This window comes from Falco peregrinus, chromosome 13 (assembly GCF_023634155.1).
Source record: "Falco peregrinus isolate bFalPer1 chromosome 13, bFalPer1.pri, whole genome shotgun sequence".
NCBI lineage: Eukaryota > Metazoa > Chordata > Aves > Falconiformes > Falconidae > Falco > Falco peregrinus.
In genome coordinates this window covers 7,397,190-7,420,404 of record NC_073733.1, presented here as the reverse complement: position 1 = coordinate 7,420,404, position 23,215 = coordinate 7,397,190, and the positions used below count along the sequence as shown (strand labels likewise).

At 37.3% G+C, this 23,215-nt stretch overlaps 1 protein-coding gene across 5 annotated transcripts in view; it reads right to left on the bottom strand.

The window, feature by feature from the left end:
- Nucleotides 1-417: 417 nt before the first annotated feature.
- The window catches only part of THOC2 (THO complex subunit 2), a 55,579-nt gene continuing 32,781 nt past the window's right edge, over nt 418-23,215 (bottom strand). For 2 of the 5 annotated variants that reach the window (XM_055817815.1, XM_055817816.1), the window contains 20 exons: nt 23,076-23,193; nt 22,121-22,300; nt 21,286-21,450; nt 20,320-20,595; nt 19,728-19,869; nt 17,197-17,354; nt 15,737-15,865; nt 15,112-15,243; nt 14,846-15,030; nt 13,929-14,113; nt 13,538-13,640; nt 12,718-13,154; nt 11,827-11,885; nt 10,259-10,294; nt 5,931-6,068; nt 5,512-5,581; nt 5,274-5,431; nt 4,561-4,637; nt 4,413-4,460; nt 418-1,289 (listed from right to left, as the gene is read on the bottom strand). In XM_055817815.1, coding sequence (XP_055673790.1) covers nt 4,433-4,460; nt 4,561-4,637; nt 5,274-5,431; nt 5,512-5,581; nt 5,931-6,068; nt 10,259-10,294; nt 11,827-11,885; nt 12,718-13,154; nt 13,538-13,640; nt 13,929-14,113; nt 14,846-15,030; nt 15,112-15,243; nt 15,737-15,865; nt 17,197-17,354; nt 19,728-19,869; nt 20,320-20,595; nt 21,286-21,450; nt 22,121-22,300; nt 23,076-23,193 — 2,776 coding nt within the window. In that variant the 3' untranslated portion in view covers nt 418-1,289; nt 4,413-4,432. Of the gene's footprint in view, nt 1,290-4,412; nt 4,461-4,560; nt 4,638-5,273; nt 5,432-5,511; nt 5,582-5,930; nt 6,069-10,258; nt 10,402-11,095; nt 11,886-12,717; nt 13,155-13,537; nt 13,641-13,928; nt 14,114-14,845; nt 15,031-15,111; nt 15,244-15,736; nt 15,866-17,196; nt 17,355-19,727; nt 19,870-20,319; nt 20,596-21,285; nt 21,451-22,120; nt 22,301-23,075; nt 23,194-23,215 lie in introns of those variants that run through there. The other 3 variants (XR_008749639.1, XR_008749640.1, XM_055817817.1) reach the window with 2 other exon arrangements.

Sequence of the window (23,215 nt, the reverse complement as noted above, 5' to 3'; positions counted from 1 at the left end):
CATGGCTACGTCAGAAGAAAGGCAGCATCCCCTTTCTTGTCAGGCATTAAACTGGTCAAACTAAACCAAGAAATTTTTTTGAGACCCTCTAAGGCAGTCTAACTTGCCTAAGTCAGGAAATGGGGGGTTGGTTGCCAGAGACTTCAATGAGCTTTGGATGAGGGACAAATGCCTCGGAAGATGTAAAACTGACTGAAGGCAGGAAGGCAAAACCCCTGAGCCTCTCCAAACCACGGCGCACACCCATCCCCTTACAGCAGGCACCGCGCCATGCAACGAACCCTCTGCATCTGCTCAGCCAGCAGGTACAGAGCACCGTAAGCAAAACCACCCTCCCGCAATTCCAACTCACATCACATTTTCATAGCAGATACAAAAAGCAATAAAGTGACCACACAGAGAACACACAGAGAATGATTTACGACCCATTGAGAAAACTATTGTTTATTTAGAAAAAAGGTTACACTGGTAGAATTCAGCAGATAAAAAAATTCCTTTTTTTTTTTTTTTTTTAAAAATGTCATTGTGAAACCTTTTCAGACTAAAGTTCAGCAATACAAAGCTCCTGTAGCTGTAATTGAAACTTAATTTATTTCAGTTTTGAAGAGAGCATTTCCAATCAATCTAAAAACAACATGACAAACAAAAGGTGTGGCAAGGGACAACTGAGCACAGGTTTAGGTGGGGATGGAAGGGATAGGGTTCATTCTTTTTTCTTTAAACAAGTCAACGTTGTACACAATATACAAATAATCCCTAAGCATTGCATGAAAACAGTGCTCCCACTTGACTTTATTTTTTTTTAGTTACTGATATTAAAAACAGGCCAAGTAATAAATAAAAACTGAGTTTAAATGAGGTAAATCCAAAAAGGTTCAATAACTGTTTATTTGTGGTTTTCAAACATCTAAAAGAATGCATTTCAGATTGAAAGAATTTACTAAACTCAGGCAGTATTTTTGACATCCTAAAGTGGAACTCTGTACACATGAAAACCTCATTTTGCACTATGGCAACTGTTTGTTTGCAGCACATTGTGCTAAAATATGGAATAGGTAACACTTTCAGCCAGGTACTGAAAATAAAATGTGTAAGAAACTAAGCAACAAGTTAAAAATACAGTAATGTACAACAAATTAAATCCTCAGCATGGGGAAATAAAAGCAGAGAAACTGAATAATTTAAGGAGATGCAGATGGGTCCTCTTCATTCACAAATTTTCTGTGCAATCTATACTCTGGAAAATACATTTCTGGTCACAGCTGGATATCTTCCCATTTCAATCTCACCTGCAACAAAGGTATACATAATTGAAATTAGATGTAGTTCAAATGAATACTGATCTCACAGCTTAGCATTTTATTTCAAAGAATGAGGGGGAAAAATGGAACTATTTTAATGAGTCAGTCATTCCCTAACTCTAGTTTAATCTACAGCAAGAACTGTATTTAATGTGAGCACTGCATAGTAAGTAGCGGAACACTAATGTAAAGATAAAAGTAGTCGCTTATTTCAGGAAGTACAACCCTCTCAAAATGTTACTATCTCTACATTAGGCAAGAAATAAATGTAGTCAGTAAGACATTTTACATTAGGAAGAATGTTCTAAAAGATTTAACAAGCAGAAGCACAGGATTAGATTCCACAACCATGTCGCTGTATAAAAGGATTTTTTCATACTTCACTACACAGATGATGGGGTGCGGTCAGTACTCGAGGCCAGATGCTCCAGTTTAGCCACACTGCACAGCCAGTGGTAGGTTTTTACTGTGCAACTGACATTTACTTAAGCACTTGTTGCTTAAATGATGATGATGCATTCGTAAAAATGCAGTTCTGCTTTTTTAATTGATGGCAATCGTTACTTTACATTGAACTGCTGATCAAGATAAAAACTTTACATTTTATTATTAAAGCTGCAAGTCCTCAGTAGTGAACTTCACCTACCAAGATGACCTTTTTTTTTTCCCCTCTTTTTTCCAAAAAGTAACATTTAAAGAAATGGGGTGAGGGGAACCCCTGGGATCCATCCACAGTGAATGGCTATGAAGGACAGAGTAAAAAAATTCCTTGAAATGCCCTCCAAAAAATGCTCATAAATTTTCAGTTTGGAAGTTATTCACAGAAGCATCTTCTATTATTTCAAGAAAATAAACCAAAAAGAAACAGTACTAAGAAGCAATAACCCGAAACTCATATCCTTTTTTTTTTTTTACCAACACCCTCCAAGGAGGGCAGAGTATCGGCATGAGCTTTATTACCCAAAAACCCCTCCACACATCTGCCCTCCGCTTCAAGCAGTGTCACCAAATGGGAACTTGAGACCCTTTTTCCAACAATGCTCCCATTTGGTCTTTTGAGGCCACAATCCATGTGTGGAGACTTTCAGAAGGCACTTCCAGATGACCAGAAGATTTCAGAACCTCAAAATTTTGTTTTCTGTTTTGCTGGACCTCATCTAAACACTCCCCTGTAAGCGTTCTATAAGCCATCCTATAATCCTCAGGGCCTCTTGAGAAGAATTCCCAACAGCTATGTCTTTACACCTTTCAGATTTGGTCCCTGTTGGTTTAAGGTTAGAGGCAAACAGAAGAACTTGGGACTTGTGTCACGGTGTCTCTCTCACACCTAAAGCAAGTACAGCCACTAAAAGAAGTAATGTTCATTTGAGTCCGCAGCCAATAAGTATCACTTAAGGTGATATTATATGTCAAAACTTTCAAGTATTTTCAAACACGACACCCATATAATTGATTCACAAAAACAATGAGGTTCAGAAGGAATCTCAGAAGACTGTTGAGTCCAAATCTGCTGAAAAAGGCAGAACTAAGTAGAGCAGGTTGCTCAGGGCTGTGGCCTGCCAAGATCAGTTTTGGGTACCCTAAGCTTGGCAGCCCACATCACCTCCGTGGGCAAACTTAGTTTTTGACCACCCTCACAGCAAAAATTCCCCTCCCCCCACCTTTAAATGGGATTCATAACAAATCACGTCTGAAAAAGTAGTGGGCACTTTCTAGATCAGCAAGACAGTCAATGAAAACAAGGTAAGTTTTCAGCCTCTTCGAAATCTGAGACAAAGGACTTGCGTATTTAAAAACAGTCTTCCCCCCTCTCTGTAACGGTATTGGTTTGTCTGATAAAAAAGGAAAACCACCTGCCTTATATGTAGTTCAGTAGTCAGAACAGAACTACTCTATGCAAGCAAATAATCTCAAGCTGCAAAAAATGTGACCGAATCAAAAAATTGTTTCTACTTCACTTCAGCTTATCATCACTTCTGAGTGCTCACAGAACCCACAAATTTTTAACTGGAACAGTTCATCAATTGTAAACAGGAGAACAAACCTAAGAATTATAAAGCACTTGGACAATTTGCAAAAAGAGAGAGAAGCCATATTCTTCAACATCTGTTGAACACTATCGGTTATTTTCATGTTTACCCAACATATACACACTTTCTAAAATGTAAAATTGTCCGCTGCTTTATGCAGAAGGATTGGTAGTGGTGTACGGCTCAAGTTGGGTAGTTCAGGTGAACTAGTTTTAAGTTCACTGGGGCACTTTCCTTCCCACATCACTGAAAATGAAACATTCCGAGACTTTTAAAATGGCTACATGCAAAGAGGAGAAAAAAACCCCACTCTCATATCCCTAGAACTAAATTTAAATACCCATAAGTTTACATAGGTCTGGAAAAAAACCCTCTGTTAGCTTCAAAGAACAATTCATTGTTCTGAAAGCTCCAGGTTGAAGATGGGTTACTCAAAATACTCTGAAGTTGCTTTTCTTTCTGCAGATAGTCAATGTCTCCATGTAAAACTTTTCCTTTGGCTTCCTCCTTCTCAAATCTGATCAGATAAAAGATTAAGCAGAGATAATGAACTGACTTACTACACTATGTAGCACTTTGGTTTAAAAGCTAGCGCTTTTGTTAAAGATCAAAGAAAAGGATACAAAACTAGAGTTTACAACATATTAGTTGAGATATTCTTAATTAACAGGTAGATTATCAACAGACTGATGGCTGTCAGGATCACACAGATTCGCCGTTGTTTTTGTACAGCAACCTTTCTTGGAAAAAGTGCCAAACATGCAACATTGCTGACACCCCCCACCTTTTTTTTTCTTTCCCCCCCCCCCCCCCCTTCCTTTTCTTTCCCAAAAGAAGTTGAGCACCTGTACAATCATTATGGGGGAAGGAGAGGAAAAACCCAACAAAAACACCCAACCAACACACACCACCACAGTGACCCTGACTCAAAAAAAACCCCCCCAGAACAACTGAAAAAATCACCCTGGATGAGTTAAGTTCAGCCCTTTCACACTCAGGCTGTTTTGTTTTATATCCTTTACCAAATAGAAGCCCTGGGAGATACCAAGTCAAAAATAGGAAATCATCACAATTTTTTTACCTTGGCTGGAACAAACTTCATTATCTATGCTTGTCTGAAGATTTATGAGTAGATTCAGTGTTAAGAAAAAAAAAATTATTTTACTACATATGATAACAGGAAGCTTATTTTCTGTTTTTTTCTGAAATGCTAATGTGTAAAAGGATATTGTTTCTTTTCCTCCTTCCCTCCAGTACTGTCTCGTTTTTCCTTCTTTTCAGTTTTTTCTTTATCATGTCTTGATTCCTTTAAAAAAATGCACATATGGGAAATAGTTTATTATAACATACACTGTACAGTCAGATTAGAAGGATTACGTGTATTTAAAATTACAAGTGGCCACAGCTAAAAAACCTAAAAATAGAATGACAGTAATCTGCTTCTGTGATTTCTAAGATTATTCTAACTTTGTCTTACAGTTCTATGGCAGTTACCTTCACTGAAGAGTTACAACTGGGAACTACTGTTATTTTACACATACGACTACAACATACCTGTTTTCACAAAAAACACCCCAAACATGTTGACATGCACTTGAAAACCTGAATACAAGTAGCCTAGTTTATATGTAAATTAAGCCTGCTTTCACATATTTACTCAGCAAACCAATCTGCAAATATTCTAGATTATTCAAAAAACTACAGCATAAGGTTCTGCATTTTCCTACCTACTGCCAAGATGAACTATTCTTCCAATTTACTTATCCTTACAGGAATGACTGCTGAAATATTCAGAGCTACAAGATACCAGAATTTCCAAGAGTTCTCCTACACATTCACAGCATATCTTTTTAATTTAGGCCATTAAAGCAGCAATCAAATTTAGGAAAAAGTAATTGACTTGTTCTGTCAACAACAACAAAACCATAATAGCTTACTTTACCTTTTTGCTACCAGAGGAGCTCTTCTCCATCTTTTCTGCTTTAATTGAATCACCTTTCTCTTTTCCTGAAGATTTTGACTTACTCTTCTCCTTCTCCTTTTCATTTAAGCGAGGGGAATCAGAAGGACTTTCGCTTTTACTATGTTTTGAAGAACCAGCTAAAAACACAAGGAGAAAGTTGCAATTCACAGCAACAAGTAAAAGCCTAATACACACACACACAAAATAAAATACATACTTGTCCCATTTTCCTCTTTGCGTCGTTTAGTAGAATCCTGTGGTACCTCTCGGTCACTGTTTGAATGATCCTGGCACCAAATACAATTACGCAGATATTAGCAGATTAAAACATACTCCTGAAGTAGCACCTGCTTATAATATTGTTTTGGAGAACTGATTTTTGAATGCTTAAAATGTAACTGAGGCATTACATCCTGCATCAAATTTCTTGAGATCGGTTCTGAAGGGAAAAAGTTTTGAGTACATTACTGCAAACCGACCTTTGAAGAAGTAACGGAATAAAAGAAAAACAACCCTGATATGGATCACTTCTGCATGGCTGGGCTGCACAACCAATTATTACCGCAAGGGCTTTGAACAGAAAGCTTTCCAAGCATATACCAACTTTCTGAACTAGTTCATAAAAATTCTACCAACCCTTTTCCGATCTTTCCTGTCCTTGTCATCTTTCTTCTCTCTCTCTCTGGATCTTTCCCTTGACTTGTCCAAATCTTTCTTGTCCACTTCTCTCTCCTTACTCTTGGACAGTGTTGGAGTAGTGTGGTTAATGTAGTGCTGTTAAATTAAGGCAATATCACCAAATATTAATATGTACTCCTAGATATGTAAATAAGAAGTCTTACTCTAACATAACAGATCTAGCTCAAAGAGCAAAATTAAACATTTAATACTTCAACTAGGAAAAAAAGTGATTGAAGACACTTTCAAACTTGTGATCTATAATTTAACCTATAGCTCTGTTTTCTCAACGCTGGCTATTCAAGAACATCTTCTCCTAACTGAAACACATATTAAATACACACAACATTGTCTACCAGTATTGTTTGAAACATCAGAACAAATCTGACAGCGGTACTGTTGAAACAGGATATGCAGATTCCTGGACTGACTTAACCACTTGCAATCTTGCCTGGAATGAATGAATGGAATCAACTGCTTAAACAGATTCTAATTAATTTTTAAAGAATAATCTTAATCCACGAAGTATTTAAGACTCTGAATAATGGGTTTTTTCACCTAAAATAATACAAATCTCCATCTTAAGCCTAAACTTCAAATGATAAAAGCAGCTGAACATAGAATTGGTTTTGCTCTGTAATGTGTTCTAGACTGTTATTCCACTCTCTTCTAAGCAACTATATACTAGTTTCACAAAACTGAATATTCCTAATATAAACTGGGGCTGCAGGGCAGGAGAAGAGGAAATAAGTCACAGTAATTTCAAGTGTAACACTTGACAAAGTTTACATGCTACTGCGTGTATACATATAAAGATAGCACATGTATTATATAAACCCCAATACATTACAGTAACTAATCCTATCTTTAATACAATTATACAGTTCAATCTTTAAGAAATATTTTCCATAAAATACCAATAAAAGCATATCTTAATTTAAAAACCTTTCCCTAGTATTTCATATATTACTTTAAGTTACAGCAACACACAGATTTAAATCAGTATATTTTAATCCTTCCCCAGTTCCATAAGCTATTAATTTTGTTTGGGGGGGAAAAAAGCATCTTCTAACTAAACTGTTCTCTGCATTTCTTTTTAGACATCTTACTTAAAAAGACACCAAAAGAGAGAGCTAAGTAGAAAATTAGTTTAGAACAATCTAGAAATCACTTGAACAAAAGCAAGTATTGTTTCAAATAATTTCATTCTTTTCATTAAATTAAGTCTGTCCTCCTCCAGTTCTGGTCAATGTTTAACTTACCAAAACCTGATGTAACTAGTCCTATGTTAAAAGTCACACTGACAAGATTAGGTCTCTTTTTCCTTTTATTACTTGAACTGGAATTTTATTATCCTCCTAGGCCAGAGACTGAACCTTCAATACTCCTTTCACTACTTTTCTTTCTGCTCTTTTCCCTCACTCCCTTTTCCTTGTTTGATTTCCTACATTGCCATTCCACAAGAAATTTATCCTTGCTCCCTTTTTTGCTGTCAACCATTAACAGTGACTTGCAAATACGGGGTTTTTTCTATGTAGCCCCATTCAGTTGTGTCCCAGAGACACTTTCCATGTGAGAAAGCCAACATGTAGCTCTGCTTTCTCCTATTCCATTTCTTGAGTTCACACGGCTGTTCCTGACAGATTACTCTGCTCTTCTACCATCCCAATGCAGAGTTTTGGAAAACTCCATCCTTCCCACTGCCCTTCACAAGTGAAGGCTGGAATTACCTCATTAAGCTTTATCAACTTGCTTCTAGAAATGCTGCTAACAGAAACAACGTCAAATTTGGGGCCCTGCTGTATGCAGGGAAAGGCTAAAGCAAGAATAAACACAAACCTAACTCAAGTCTGGCACCATTTCTTTTATAACCTGCAATGTAAACCAACATTTCAATGGTCTGGCCCCGTAAGTTAGGCAAAGGCAGCAACAAAGAAAGCCTGTAAGCATACAACAGCACTAGACTTCTGCTATCTTACAGCGGGAGCTGAACTCATCAATCTTACAGGCTTCTGAATAGCTCATCCTTTCCCCAAACAAGTCCATGGCAGCAAAGAAAAGCATTTAACTTGTCTTATACCATGTATAGGGAACATTGACAACAAGTGCCTTAGGTCTGTTAGAATGGCACTGAAGAATGAAAATTAATTCATTAAGTGAGAAAGAACAGAAAACAGCATTTAGAAGAAGGAAAGGGTTGGACATTGCTCAAGCACTTAAACAATAAATCCATGGAAAAGTCACACAACTGCAACGCACTTCCTGCTAAATCCATACAAACACATCACAGTAATTCTAAATTTTAACTTTTCAAAGTGACTAGAAAAATAAAGTTGTTCATTGATCATTTAATTACAAACACCTCCACTGTCTGCTTGATTACCACAACAATGTGTTAAAAACTAAAATAGTTTTAAATAACTAATGAAAACTTGAGTGAAGTTCAATTAACCAGTTGAACCTTGACTAATACAGTAAGGGAGGAAAAAGCAAGATTATATAGACTTCAGATACACCACACTTCAGATAGATGTGAACTCAAGACAAATACAGTTTTCTGATTTCAAAAAATATACGAGGTGTCATGACACTTATTCATAAATCTTTTTTTGAAAGTACGTAGATTCAATCTATAGATATTATTAAGAATCAAAGGATGCTTCCTATATATATGCTCCCTATAAGCGGGTATGGTTGGTACTGGGAAGATTCAATTAAAAAACTTGATCAGCAAGCATCCACTATAAAATCAGAGCTATTTTGAATTAAAACATATAAAGCGTTCTGCACACTTTGTTTATGCAAAGAGAGCTACAAGTAAAACAGCAGTGTAAATACAGAATAGGAAGTGTTAACCTATCAAGCATTTTTAAATTAAGTGAATGTCTAGATGAACCTGTTAAGTTATCCAGAAAGTCCAAATGGTCAGCATTTTCCAAGTGATAAATGTCTGTGCTATTTAATTACATGTTGATACTGACTGCGTAATCAAAAACCTTAGCAGCACCTTCAGAAGACTTGATCCATTTCCTATTAGCCACACACCCTAATATATTAGCAAGTTTGCAGTATCTGTTGTTACTATGCAAGCAGTTGAGTTTTTAAAAAAAGCAACAGAATAGTTGCAGAACCTTCTAGAATACAGTATTCCAAAATGTCATTCAACTCACACCCCACTCCACTCTGCGCCTGTCAGGCCACCCCTGGAATTCTGTGTCCAGTTTTGGTCCCTGCTATGCAAAAAAGGTACGGACAGGCTGGAGAGGGTCCTGGGAGGGGCCACAAAGACGGTCAGAGGGCTGGGAAGCCTGCCATAGAGGAAAGGCTGAGAGAACTGGGTTTGTTCAGCCTTGAGAAAAGAAGGCTTAGGGGAGACCTTATCACCATGTTCCGGTATTGAAAGGGTGGGTGCAAAGCAGACGGAGATTCCCTTTCTACAAGGAGTCACATGAAAAAGACAAGGGGTAAGGGGTACAAGTTACTCCTGGAGAGATTCTTACTGGACACAAGACAACAATTTTTAACAGTGAGAACAATCAGCTATGAGAATAATTGCCCCAGGGAAGTGGTGGATTCCCCAACATTGTACACTTTTAAGACTCAGCTGGACAGGGTGCTGGGCAGTCTTGTCCAGATCGTGCTTTTGCCAAGAAAAGTTGGACCAGATTATCCTTTAGGTCCCTTCCAACCTGGTATTCTATGATTCTATGAACTCTTGAAAGCATTCTTCAGCATACGTTCTCCTAGATACTGAATCTTAAGCATGTTTACAGGAATCAAACATACAAAAATGATCATCTAGGTGCTTGTCTGTGATGCTTAGAAATACAGCCATAAATACAACAGTAGTAAGGGAAAAGAGTACTAATATTCCAGAGATAAGTCTCTAATGTTTTTGTTTTTAAATAACTACTGTTTTTTAAGTGGTACCAAAGAACTATTGTAACTATTCTGTTATGTCTTCAGCCAAATAAATGGCTATTTATAGAAAAGGACTTTTCTATAACTTTACGCATTTCAGACAGGATCAGAAAAAATACTAACCCATAAAATCTCATAAGATCATTTACAAAATAGTAAACTCGGGGGATTTTCATTGTGTTGCTTCCACGTAGCTATCCCTCTCTTACGTACAGAGGTTCTATATCGCAGACTGCAAAAATCCCTGTTACTACACTAGCATTTACAGGAATGAAATTGATGGGGTTTGCCACAAGACCAAAAGTTAAGTTCTCTCTGCAACAAAACATGAAAGTAAACTTTGGTGGTGTCTAAAAGATTCAAACCTTTGCTGAAGAGTCCTTGAGTTCGTTGAGGTTGTCCTGTAGAAAATGAATGGAGATGACACGTAAGCTGGAATAGTTTTCAGAAACCAGAGGAACTTTGGGAAGCATGGCCGTACCCTTGAACCAAAAAACAGCTACTCCTTCTGGAATAAATCTTATGTTAATACTGTACACTGAATAAAGCTAGGAACTGAAATATTTTTTAAAAAGAAAGAAGGAAGGGGGAAAAAAAAAAAAGACACAGTCATAGCTATGCTTTAGACCCAATTAAGTAAACTACAAAATGTGTTTATATCTAATTCTTCATTAAACAGTGAAAAAAAAATAAAAAATTCTCCCACCAAGACAAAATCTAAAGAAAAAATAGTCTTAATTCTACATACAGCTAAGCCACAGGTGAATCAGGTTTAAAAATATTTTAAACCTGTATCTTCTCCACTTTCAGCTAAACGTGGTAGAAGTAACTCTAGAATGACTTTAGATTGCCATTTATAAAAACCAGGCAAGAAAAACTTAAATCATTTTGATTACTTATCAGTCACCTGCTTACTCAAAACTAGTAACATCTATCAGAGTTCTCCAAAATTAGCCTAAATCTTTCAAGTATATCTTACATAGAGAAAAAGATGTACTTTTGGAAAAAAACAGGAAAAAAAGAAAAGCTTGTTCTAAAGTTGGTAAGATGGTGAAGTTTAAAGGCCCACATAATCCATCACAGTGCTCTTGATGAAGTATTAGTAACTTACAGTTTTAAATGTTCAACGTACTGCAAATTCAAAGATTCCATGAACATAGATGGTTTACAAATAAAATAAATATGGAGCAAGGAATGGCTACCCTGAGTCTTCAAGTAGGCTACGCCCATGGTTTTGTGCTGCGCTTGAATGCTTGGGGTTTCTCTTTGCTGGGTAGTAGGCTTGGTTGCCACATCTGGTTTTATCGTAACGCAGGGCTCAACACGGTGGGAACCCATTGGAAATAAACAAACCTCGAAGGGAAGGTACAACAGAAGCTGCATGCGCACTGATTATACACAACTACAGGAGAACTGATCACCAAGGAGACTTTAAAATGGAACTCCTTTCAAGACTCCTCCTTAGAAGGCACATATCGGTATGATGCTCATCAAGAAGCCTGATGAATTCAGAGGTATTGTACATCCCGTATCATCCAGGAATCTTCAGTGCTATAGATTCTTCAATAGAAGTGCAGAAAAATATGCTCCACTCTGCTGCAAAGACTCATTTGCTTGTAGCTACCATTGCACTCCAAAAAAACTGACTGCTTAAAACAATGAGGCACTTCTGTGTAAAAATTCTCTTGCCATTTCCAAACACTATTTACAAAATTTGTGCTAGGTCCTTGAAGCATTATTTTGGTTAATTAAAAATATTTTTATAGAAAAAAAGACAGTCCGCCAATAAAGAAAAGGAATGCATTTTCTAATGCAACATAAAACCTCCAGTGGTTCCAGTGTATACTTGGCACAAAACTTGAAGGAAGTCGAACATTGGCATCCCAAACTTGTGAGCCTAACATGGGTGCTGCCTTCCTCAGGCTATACTAACCTTTACTGTTGAGGAATGTGATGGAGAAGAATGTGTATCAACTTTACGGCGTTTTTGTTCTGAGGAAAGAAAAGAACAATAGCCTTATTAAAACACATTTCAAAGGGGATAATCTAATAATGTGGTTTTCTGAAGTACCAAAATAATTTAAGCTAGAATTCAAATTATACCACTATAAAAATTTAGTGTTTAAGCTATCTAGAATTACCAACATGACAGCACTGACGCTCTTTATGAAAGTTTGCAGGAAAAGTGTAATGTAAAAAAACTGCTGCAAAATTATGCTTGTTTCAAACTCCCATTTTGATTAAGTCTGTATCTGAATTTGAGTTGCTATGAAGACCCTGAAAATGTCAAGCCTTATGCAGAGCAAGTATAAAACTCAACAACAGCCTCAGATTACAAGAACTTAAAATATCAACATTAAGGATTTGTTCACCCTTAATATAAGAAGGGACTGTGTCCTTAAGAAGGATATAGTAACCTTTATAAAAGGCCTACGCCTTTCACATCCCCTCTTTTCTTTCAAAATTCAAAGGTTATGATGAAACTCTCATTGGGGTTTTTGCATTAATTTTTTGCAAAACTTGCAAGGCCAGTTATACAAATACACTTTAATAAAAGACCATTTAGACTCATACTAAAAAATAATAGGCTTTATGAAAATGAGCATTCACTGAAGAAGCAAAGTTCACACATTCACAGCCTGCCTTTTGGAGATATCTTGACTACCTACTTTAGTACCCAACTATTTAAAAGCCAATGCCAAAAGGCTAGCAATCATGTAGCAACTCTTCCTCACCGTCTCTAGCATTTTTTGATATTCAGTGATTTTCCAGCAACACATTCTAGTTTTTTAGACAAGAACAGAAATCACATACACAAACTTACCCCTTTCAGATTCTGATGTTTCTGATCTGGGAACAGGTGACTTCAAGGACCCAGCTACTGGCACCTTTTCTCCTCCTTTAGCATTTTCCTTGGATTTAATTTCCTTCGCTACATCTCTTTCTCTGGACGGCTCCTTTTCTCTCTCCTTTTCTGCAGTTGACTTTGACTCGATGATGGTCACAACTGTCTTGGATTTTTCTTCTTTTGAAGCTTTTTCTTCTTTCTTGACTTTTTCCTTCTCTTTGTCAGATTTTGGTGTTTTCTCCTTGATCTCTCTTGCTTTATCATCTTTGTTTGCCCTTTCTTCCTTTGGTTTATCTTTCCCATCCTTCCCAAGTGCCTTCATCTCTGGAGCGGCAGCTGGAGTCTTGTCTTTTTTTTCTTTCTCTTTTTCCTTCCCACTTTTTTCTTTATCATCCTTCTCTTTAACAATTTTGCTGCAATAAAAATAAAAAGGCTAATTAGCATGCATACAAAACCAGCTCTAGTTTTATCACATAAGTTTTACTTCTGATGCTTTGACAGAATGTCCTGAAGCAGTCACTCTCAGATTTTGGAACTGATGTCTCTTTATCAGAGCAGCAACAAGCAAATATTCTCATTTATCTTTGTTTAGCTAAAATGGAATGCATTTAACAACAGTGTCAGATCAATACAGCTGTATATTTGGGAAGAAATAATCTCATTATTAAACTTTGAAGAAATTGAAACAATTTATATGCAACCTGAAAGTAGAAAAGAAAATGCAGGTCAGTTTCAAGTGCAAGTCTACGGTTTGGAAGGAAGAAAACAGAGAATGTTTAAGAGTATTTTTTCTCACCTATTAGAAGCACTGTTTCCATTGCTTGTTGTCACCTTTGGTGCAGCGTTGACAGCTTTATTAATAACTTTCACCACACCCTGAGACTTCTCCTTTAGTTTATCTGTTTAAAAAAAAAAAAAGAATAGCTTTATTTCAACAAGTTAATATACATCCTACTGGTTAAAATAAAACAAGTAGCTAAGTATATTCATGTAAGATCATGTGTAGCTAACAGAATAAGAGTACCTTCTCCCAAAACCAACTAGAAATAAAAAACACACACTAACCCTACATAGCATTGCATTTAGATTTTTTCTTTTCAGTTTAATAAGCCAAATTTTGAGAAAGTAACACGTAATGTCAGAAGAATTCTACTAAATAAGTAAATAATGATTGTAGGTTTGTTTACCAGTCTCCTCAGTAGCGCTTTCTTCCAGTCTAACTGTATTTATTGTGAGAGATGTAGGCATCCCAGCACCACCTGGCCCATTTTGTACTGTTGCAGCTACAGCATTCCTGGCAGGTGGGTCTTTGTGGTGGAATTCATTTTCAGGTATCATGAAAGGCTTCCTACTTTTCAACTGCCCAGAATAGCTGCAAGTCGCACAGATTGTTAAATATGCACAAATAAAAAGCAAAACACGGGTTGAATTTTAAATGAGGATCTAATCTAACAGTTCATCTGTTATTTATTTCACAGTTTTTCCCAACTGATATGCAGTTTCTTTCCCCTTTATCGATGAGCTCAAAAGAAAACAAAATAACAAACAAAAACCACTAGACACAGAAACAGCCCTACCTCCACACCCTCTTCACCACCACTACCACACACACGCCCCCCAAACACACAGAAGAAACAACCTACTGACAAAACTCAGAACTGTTCACGCAACCTGACCTGACTTGCCCCATAAGCATACGTGGATGAGTCTGCATTCATCACAGAAAGATGCAGAATATAACTAAGCATTTTAAAATCATACAAACTTCTAGAAATCTACGCAGTGTTGCATCAATAGCCCTTGGTGTTCTTTGTTTTACTCTCCCTCCTATCTACTTGCTGCTACGTTACCTCTCTAAAATTAAGCTGTATTCTTGTGAGTGGAAATCTTTACTATTTTAAGTGTTCTACTAGAGTCTTGTAAAGAAAATTAGTGAACATCCAGCACAAAATGCGTTTTCATTCACACCACCAGCCCTGAGATGCAGGATACCAAATCTTCTGTGATAAGGTAAAAATCAAACGTTAGGACTGTAACAGTTCCGAGTCTTTAGAAGCTTTTCATGATCCACTTTAATCACTTTCTTAAAGTAAGGTGTTGTTACCCCATAGCCAATGCATATAGATCAGGTCTCTTCTCTTTCTCTTCCTGACATATCTTATGTACTCTTCTTTCCAAGGCTTGGCCCAGGTTCAACACTTTTGGGTACCATGGAAGGATCTTGGTCAGCACAATCAGGATATTTCTGATATGCGTATATTCACCTGTTTCAAGGCAGTGCACAGAAGCCTAGAACACAAATTAAATCTAATGAAGTTTTTTTTTCATTAAATCTTCCAGAACCCTAAGTTTTTCAGCATCTTTATTTACCTTAGTTAGTTTATAGTGCCATTTGTGTACCACATGTCTAAAATTCTCATAATCCAATTGATCAGCTTTATTTCCACCATCAAATCCAGTTGCCCGTAATATAGTTAGGAAACCTGGATAGTTGCCACATTCCTATATGTGCATATAAGAAAAAGAAAAAAAACTGGGAAGCATAAAAACAATAATTCTGCAAAAATGTAACTGAAGCACTTCACTGATTCTGCTAAAGACAGACACAATCACACTTCACAAGACTTACACACATACTTTTTTAAAAAGCTTATTTCTCTTAAAATCTTAGTTGTGGGTGACAGGAAAGATTATTTGTACTTTAGCTTTTGCAAAGAGTATTATAAGAGTTTCCATATGCTTCCTAAATTATTTTCAAGATATGAGAAAATCAGAAATGTAAGATTATTTTGGGGGGGACTACATGTTTTGATACTATATAAAATAATTTCTATTCAAATTACATGAATTACAGAAACTCAATTCTAAAGATTACACCATCAGAAAAATTCTGTGTTTTTAAATCTAATGATTTCACCAAGTATATTTTTATTGGGCCAAATTACAAAAGCGGTCATTATATGTTCTCATGAGCAAACTTAGTAACTTCACATACCTTTTCATATATGACTCTGTCACTGTGCCACCTAGTCACAGTCTCCAGCATACAGCATAAAAACCTGCCGTATCTGCTAGCTTCATTTTCAGTGCAACTTGCAACTGTATATATAATGTCAGAGAATACCTGCGAATAACAATAAAGGGTTACAGTGACTTTATTGAATTACAAAAGGAACAAGAACCAACAAGACCTTCAATTTCTCTCATCTAAACCATCATTAAGCTCATTTCTAGAATATAAAGGAGATCTCTTATAAAATATTCTCAGTTTATTTTCAAGACTTTATTACCCAACTTGTCCTTCACACTTAGCCCAGAACCTAAGCACTGCACACAGCTGCTGCTGACACAGTTTTCCATAGTTAAAGTGTGCCTTCATTGGCACGTAACTGTCTTGTTTTCACATTAATCGTTTCTTTGAGCAGGCAGAAGTACATACCTAGCCAAGCTGATGCAAAAGCATTTTTTTCCTGGCCTGCACAGGTTCATCAGATAGAGCTCATGCAACTGCCTACTTTTATGACATACAACATGGTCTGAATGTATGAGTAAGAATGCTCATTTGGATCCATGAAATCAAAGCAGATACCTACTTCAGATGTCCCATCTCAATAAAAACCCAGACAATCTAAACTGAATGTTCATGTGAAAACAACCTTCATAGTTTTTTTCACAATACAGCCCCATACACATCCTTTTAATGAAAGCTCATAGTCAAATCAGTAATAACTGTCCAGATGATGCAGTAACTTAGTGATTTGACTTCTTACAGCACCAAGTGCCAGACTGGTTCTGATACCCCGGAACAGCACTGTCAGCTGGTACCGCAGGGTCCAAATGCATCCTGCAAAATTCTTCCATCTACGTGCTCCAACTTTTTCCTCCACAGAAGAATGGCTATATGAACAGCGAGAACAAACCAAACAAATGCCTCCTCCAGCTGCTGCATTTGACCCAGAAAATCAGGCTGCTACTGTTATGAAAAGTACTTCCCACATCGCCATGCGAGTCCCTTTCCATGTCTCAGCAGTAACACGAACTAGTCCACTGTCTGTAGTACAATTTGCCAGGGTCAGAAAGGTCCTAAGGATGGTGTTTGTGTGGGGCAAGTATAAGAAAGCTGATACTACAGCAACAGGGTGCATACGGCCAAAATGGGAGGGTTAGATGAGGCCACAGAAACGTACACCACTGGAAGGTTGCAAAACCTGAATGCAACTCCTGTGAAATGCTAGTCTCATTAGGGTAGATCAAAAACAACATTTCTTGAAAATAAGCCCGAAGCTGTAGGAAACCTTGGTTTGTAGAATCTGAAGTACAAAAGGGAACTTTTGAGTCTAGAATTAAACATAGGTAATGATTTTGTTGACCTCTTTTGGGAGGCAGGAGGGATACTAGTTTTGCATGCTCATAATAGTAATCAAGTACATACCCACAACAGTTCTAGCTACTTACTCTATCATAGCAGAGAAGTGTGGAGAAGTTGGGTGTTTTCTGCTGATGCACCAGTTCTACAAAGTGAGCACAATAAACGGCATCGATTGCCGAAAAAATGCATCGAGGAAATATACATAACTGCAGAAATTTTGTGATAGTCTCGTTTTTGGTAGACTCTTCAGAGAAAAAGTTGAGAGACAAAGGGAAGAAAGAAAAGAATTAATGGGTTAACACTCAACTACTCTTTTCCCATGAAGCTGAGTATCATACATCCATATTCCCAAGTTTGTGCCTTAGGCCACCTGTATTCCAAACACACCTTTGGCACCGCTCAAAATAAGTCAAAATAAGCCCAGCTGTTTAAGGATGGGGGGGAGGGTAGGAGGGTGGTTGCAGCAAATCTTTTATTTCTTATTTGGAAAACTCTTCTATTACACAATGTGGGGGATAACAGGCTCAGAAAACACTTGGGTAAACTTCTTCAACTGCTAAGTCTCTGCACCTTAGCGAAAGGAACACCATCTGCTCTTTCTCTGGAAAACCTGTTTTCTCCTTTCTAGACAGAGCTGACAGTCAGCTCTATCTCCTTAGAAATGGAAGAACACACTGTCTACATATAATCCCTTAATCATTTTTCCAATCAACCAAACAATTACAGGAATTTAAATAGAGGAACAGTCTTCAGTAAACCACCATCCCAACACACACACATTTTGTGGAAGTTTCATTCTACCACTGAATAAAAGAACACACTGTATGCTCAGACGTTACCCATTCCAGTTGACTAACCACTGGTTAGCCAACACAACAGCCAAACACATACCCAAACCGGTCCCATGTAGGTTCTTGCCCAGTTAAGAAGGAGCATAAAAACAAGCTGAGAGGGATGGACAGCACAAAAGGAAAGTAGGAAGAAAATAAAACATATGGATGAAAGCACAGAGCTGAAGACTGCAAATGGATGCCTTTGAGAAAGAACAGTCACGATCCTCATGAGGGTAACTGGTGGTTTTGCATCGAGATTCTTGCACAGGCTGCAGGGCAAAAGTTGTAAGACCCAGGATTTACTTTGTTTGATTCTGTGATGCTCATGGAATAAAGCTTGCTCAAAAAAGGACTGTCAGCTTTTACTTAACTAAAAATTTTATCTTCACTTTATTCAATTTTAGTATCTGCTCCGCAAAGGTTATAATAAGCCTTTGACACTTAAAAAAACAAACTAAGAAAATCACAGCTCATAGAAAAATCAAGTGTGTAAGGTTTACTTCAAAAGATTAAAAGTAAAGCAAGTAGGCATCCAGTCAGAATATACAAAAGAAGCTAGTCTTTTAAAATAATTTAAACATTAACTGTTAAAAATAATAATTAATAATATCACTACAGTGGATGTATTGTTCAATTTCCTCACATAGTATAATTACAGATAATTTCTTGCAATGGGGAGACTGCTGAAAAAGTTGTTTGTCTCTGGATGAAATGCTGGGAAAGTTCTTGCAGCTGAACCCTGAGCACCCCAGAGCCAACAACAAGCTGTTCCCCATACCCCACAAAAATGTATTATCAGGAGTATGTGTTTACACACAGATCACACCTACACAATTTTCTACACACTTTTGGCTGGTTCCTTAAGCAGACGAATTTATCAGTCAACTCTAGATCAAGCTTCAGTCAGGTAGCAATTTTTCAACCAGTAATTTCATGTAGCTAATTAGCTGTCTGTACCAGTACATTAAATATTGATAGCGAATAACCTTTCTTGATTTAACTGTCAATGTTTCTTCATTAAATCAGTTGGCTGCATCTTACATGAGTCGGACAATAAAAGGCTTTTCCACTGGATTATGCTAGGCTCCTTGGGACAGACGAACAATTACTTCCAGTTACAAACTGAAAATTCTTCCAGAGAAGAAAACTGACCAGAGAAAAACAATTCAGATTAACCATACTAGGAGAGCTCACAATCAACATGAAACATTACAGAGGCTTTGTCAGAGAAAAAAGTTGGTTCTTCCTCCTGCATATCTGCCATACGAAACACCTGCATGCTGTTTCATTTCACGGTGCTGGTCGGCTGGCACAATACTTTTCTTGTCATTGGAAGAGGGTTTATGTTACTGCCCAAATACTGGCACACTGCTCCTAATCCCAGGACTCAGTTAACTCAAACTACTCACTGAAAGTTTACATACATATTTCTGGCAATGTAGGCAACTATCCTAACTTAGCAACATTCTAACTGCAGTTAAATAAGTGCAAGCCTTCTTGCAGTTACACCTTTCCACTGAACTGGTCAATCTCTTATTTCCTATATCAGTGCAATATTTAAAAGGTCTTGACATTGCAAGAAACAAACAAAACTCCCTGAAAACCAACTACTTGTCATTTGCAGCAAAGACATAACATTTAATTAAAAGTTTACCTTACTAACAGACCTCAACATAAAAAGTGATCAAATTTTAAAATCAACATTCAGTGCAAGCTGAACTTCTAGTTCTGGGGACAGTGATGACTACAAAAACATCCAGGGTGTTTCTCCTACACACACTTACTTGCCAGAAGCCAATTATCCTTCTCTAGTTTCAGTCTCTGTAGAACCCTCTGCACATGCTCCAACTGCTTCTTCTCTTCTTCAAGGAGCTTGTCCTGAAGAGCTGTGCAACGTTCTTTTTCTTTTTTCTTTTTATTTGGAGGCTATAAAAGACCAATTCAACTTACTTAGTATTATACTAACACTTGCTATAGATAGAGCAGTTAAATTCCTGATAATGCTAAAGAATACTTTAAAAGCTTTGTATTGCACTGAAACATGTTTTGCTTTAGTAATCAACTGATTTTATGATAACTGGCTGACTAAAGTTAAGGCAAAAGTGAACAGCTAAACCACAGATACAGGTGCCAAAGATGGCTTTCTGAAATGCCGATTCTCCAGGAATTTTCGCTTAGTGAAGTCAGTGGTACTTTTAATGTGGGAATTCTAAGGAAGAGTCAATCCAAATTATGTGAATGCGACAAATCAGAATGGATGAATCTGGTCACAACGCCCTCAGATGTAAACAGCCTTAATATAAGATTTCAGGGGAAAAAACCAAGTCTTTCAAGGTTAGAAAGTTTAAACTGGATCATAAAATGATATAAACATACCATTTCCTGATTGTCATCTATGGCTTTCATCTGGACTTTAAGTTTATTGACTTCTCTGTCATAGCTACTATGTGGGACAGCAAGGTCATACATCGTCAAAGACCAGAATGTAGCATAAAACTGAGGACTGATGTCATCCCAAACCTTGGGAAGGTGCAGAGAAATCACAGCATCATGGACAGGAGCCATCACCAGCTCACACGATGTAATGTATTTGTGAACTTTGTGCTGCTGTTTGTTTCCCTTCTCAGCTTTTTTCAGTTCATCATACTTTGACTGTACATCAAAAAAAAGAAAAACGAAGAATTTGTAATCTTTGTACACTAACAATTAATTTGGCTTTTACAATATAGTTTAACTTCTCTCAAAAACCTTTCTATATAAGAAACATTTACACGGGTAAAATGTCATTTATGTACATAAAGCACTGAAGAACATTGTACAGAACTTTTAGTATTCATCCATATTGGACGGATTTAAATTTCTTCACTGATGTTGCTACCTGTTGTTATTATAACACATTATACTACACCAAGTAAAAATTACTCTCAATACTTCATATTTTAGATGCAGGGGCAAATTTAATTCTGACACTTCCCGAGACAGCCACACCTTTTGGCAGCTGCAACATTTTCCTCCACAGCAAAAATCCATCTAAAAGATCTGCAGGAGAACTTACACATTTGGGGGAACAGGGAGGGAAAGAACTCCTACTGATCACTCAAATCATTGGAAGAGATGACTTTATTAGCTACAACTTCCGTCAGTTGTGTGAAAGTTGACACAGGGCCCATATTTTCTACGAAGATAAAGAAGAACCTATTCCAGCCCACAGCTTCTCCTTTCTACCTCTACTCGTAAAGCTTCTGCAAGCTTTATTTAGCAAACAAACTTCAGCAGGAATCAAACACATATATTGGTAACATGTAATACAGCAGCACTAAAAGAAGGCGAACAGCTACTTACTGAAATATGGTGTGCATACATGGGTCTTGAGAGGAAAAATGCAGCATCATGAGGTGTGTGAAACTCATTACAGAGAACGTCGATAGAAGGCACTCGCTTAATGTAATCCTCTGTGCTTAGATTGGATGCTAAAAACCCACCAAATTGTACCAGGGTGTCATGGCACTACATGCAAAAGATACAAAAAGTTAGCAAACGCCATTATTTTGTTCAAAAGTGAAGTTAAGGAGAGCTTGAAAGCTTGTGGAGTTGTGGGTTTGGGTTTGTTTTTTTAACAATTTCACAACACACAGTAGAGCAAGAACTTTCTCATGGGAGAAGAGATGCTAAATTCTCCTTGACACATACTTCTGTCACTCCACACTGACTCAACTCTACCTGCACCTAAAAGAAAAGAACCCTCCCAAGCCCTAACAAAAAACAACCACCACACACACAAAAAAATCCCCCAAATTCCCCACCTACAATAGCCTGCAAAACTCTAAGACCATTCTGTTCTACCAGAATGAAACAAAACTAGTTCCTAGTGCCTAACTCAGCAAAAGTATTCAGGCTGTTGCCTTAAAAAAATAAAGAAAAAGAAGGTCCTCTAACAAATTAGGATCAGAAAATTGTAATAGCTGGCTTAAAACTTTTTTATGACAGAAGATGTTTTTATCTTTCACTTAGAAGTCACTTGTCAATATAATATATAATACATCTGTATATTTTAATAAGGTCACTGCAACTAATTTTGAAAATTCTTATATACTGCACCAAATCCTTATATACTGTGCTGATACGCTAGAAGTTACCAAAGAAATTGAGAGGTTCTTATAAATGTGTTTTTACTTGCCTGATCATACAGTTTTCCCACCAGCTTCAGATGTTTTTCCCCTCCCTCCTGAAAGATGACACCATTTCTCTGTTGAGCCATAAGCAGACACAGTGGAAGGGCAAGATCATGGTCCAATAATGCATCCTTCAATCTCTGAGAAGATTTTTTTGTATTCCTGATTTGGCCAAAGTAGCCACCCTGCATAGAACAGAAAAAGTTACCCAAGTGTGGATACAGCGCATCAAATTGGAAACAATGTGTGCTTCTGGACTGATGTTACTTCATCAGTATTTCTGCAGTTTCCTGTCCATTGGTAAAACTCTCTCTGAATCCTGTACTGCAGCACACATGTAAGAATCAGAAACTAGTCTTGCATGCTATCTATTAGTCTTTTTACAGAAGAAATGAAGTGACATTTCGGCTTAGGCATCATGACCCAGCATTTCAGATCAAGGTCTGCTGTGATGTGCTCAAAGTCTCTTCTCTGTTCAATACAGACATTTCAGAATTTGGTTCTGGTTATAGCTATTCGAATCCCTACAGAACTGAGTCTAGGTCAGCCTCAAGCAGGTCTCTGACACCAAGACTGCAAGAGTTTTGGCTGTTAAAATAGTTTAAGATGTTACTCCACTAAACAGGGAGCTGCTACACCCAGAGCTGAGCTAAAACAGCAGGACTGCACAACATACAAGCTCACTGGGTGCTCCAAGTTGCAGGTCTGTCATGTAACACTGGCTAACAAAGGCTTCTATCGTTAATATGAGATGCTGGAAAGCACAACAATTAAGGCTCACACATAGACTGTCTTGGCTGTCTTTCTGCAAGGCTTGGAAGCTCAGTGGTGCAGGGAAGCTCTCTGATGAAAGCAGTAACAACTTTCTCTGTTATGCTGCCATAGTTCAGGAATCAAGAGTCTTTAAAACCACCGTTAATAAGCAATAGCTATTATTAATTAAATTTAACACAAACACACCTCAGCTTTTAGTTGTTCTCCACCAGTCATGGCTTCCAATTGTTCCATTGTCATTTCTTCTGTAATTTCTATCCCTGCCATTTTCTGCACTACTTCTTTTAAAATGAGCAAATCAAAGCTGCACAGAAAACAGAGAAGTG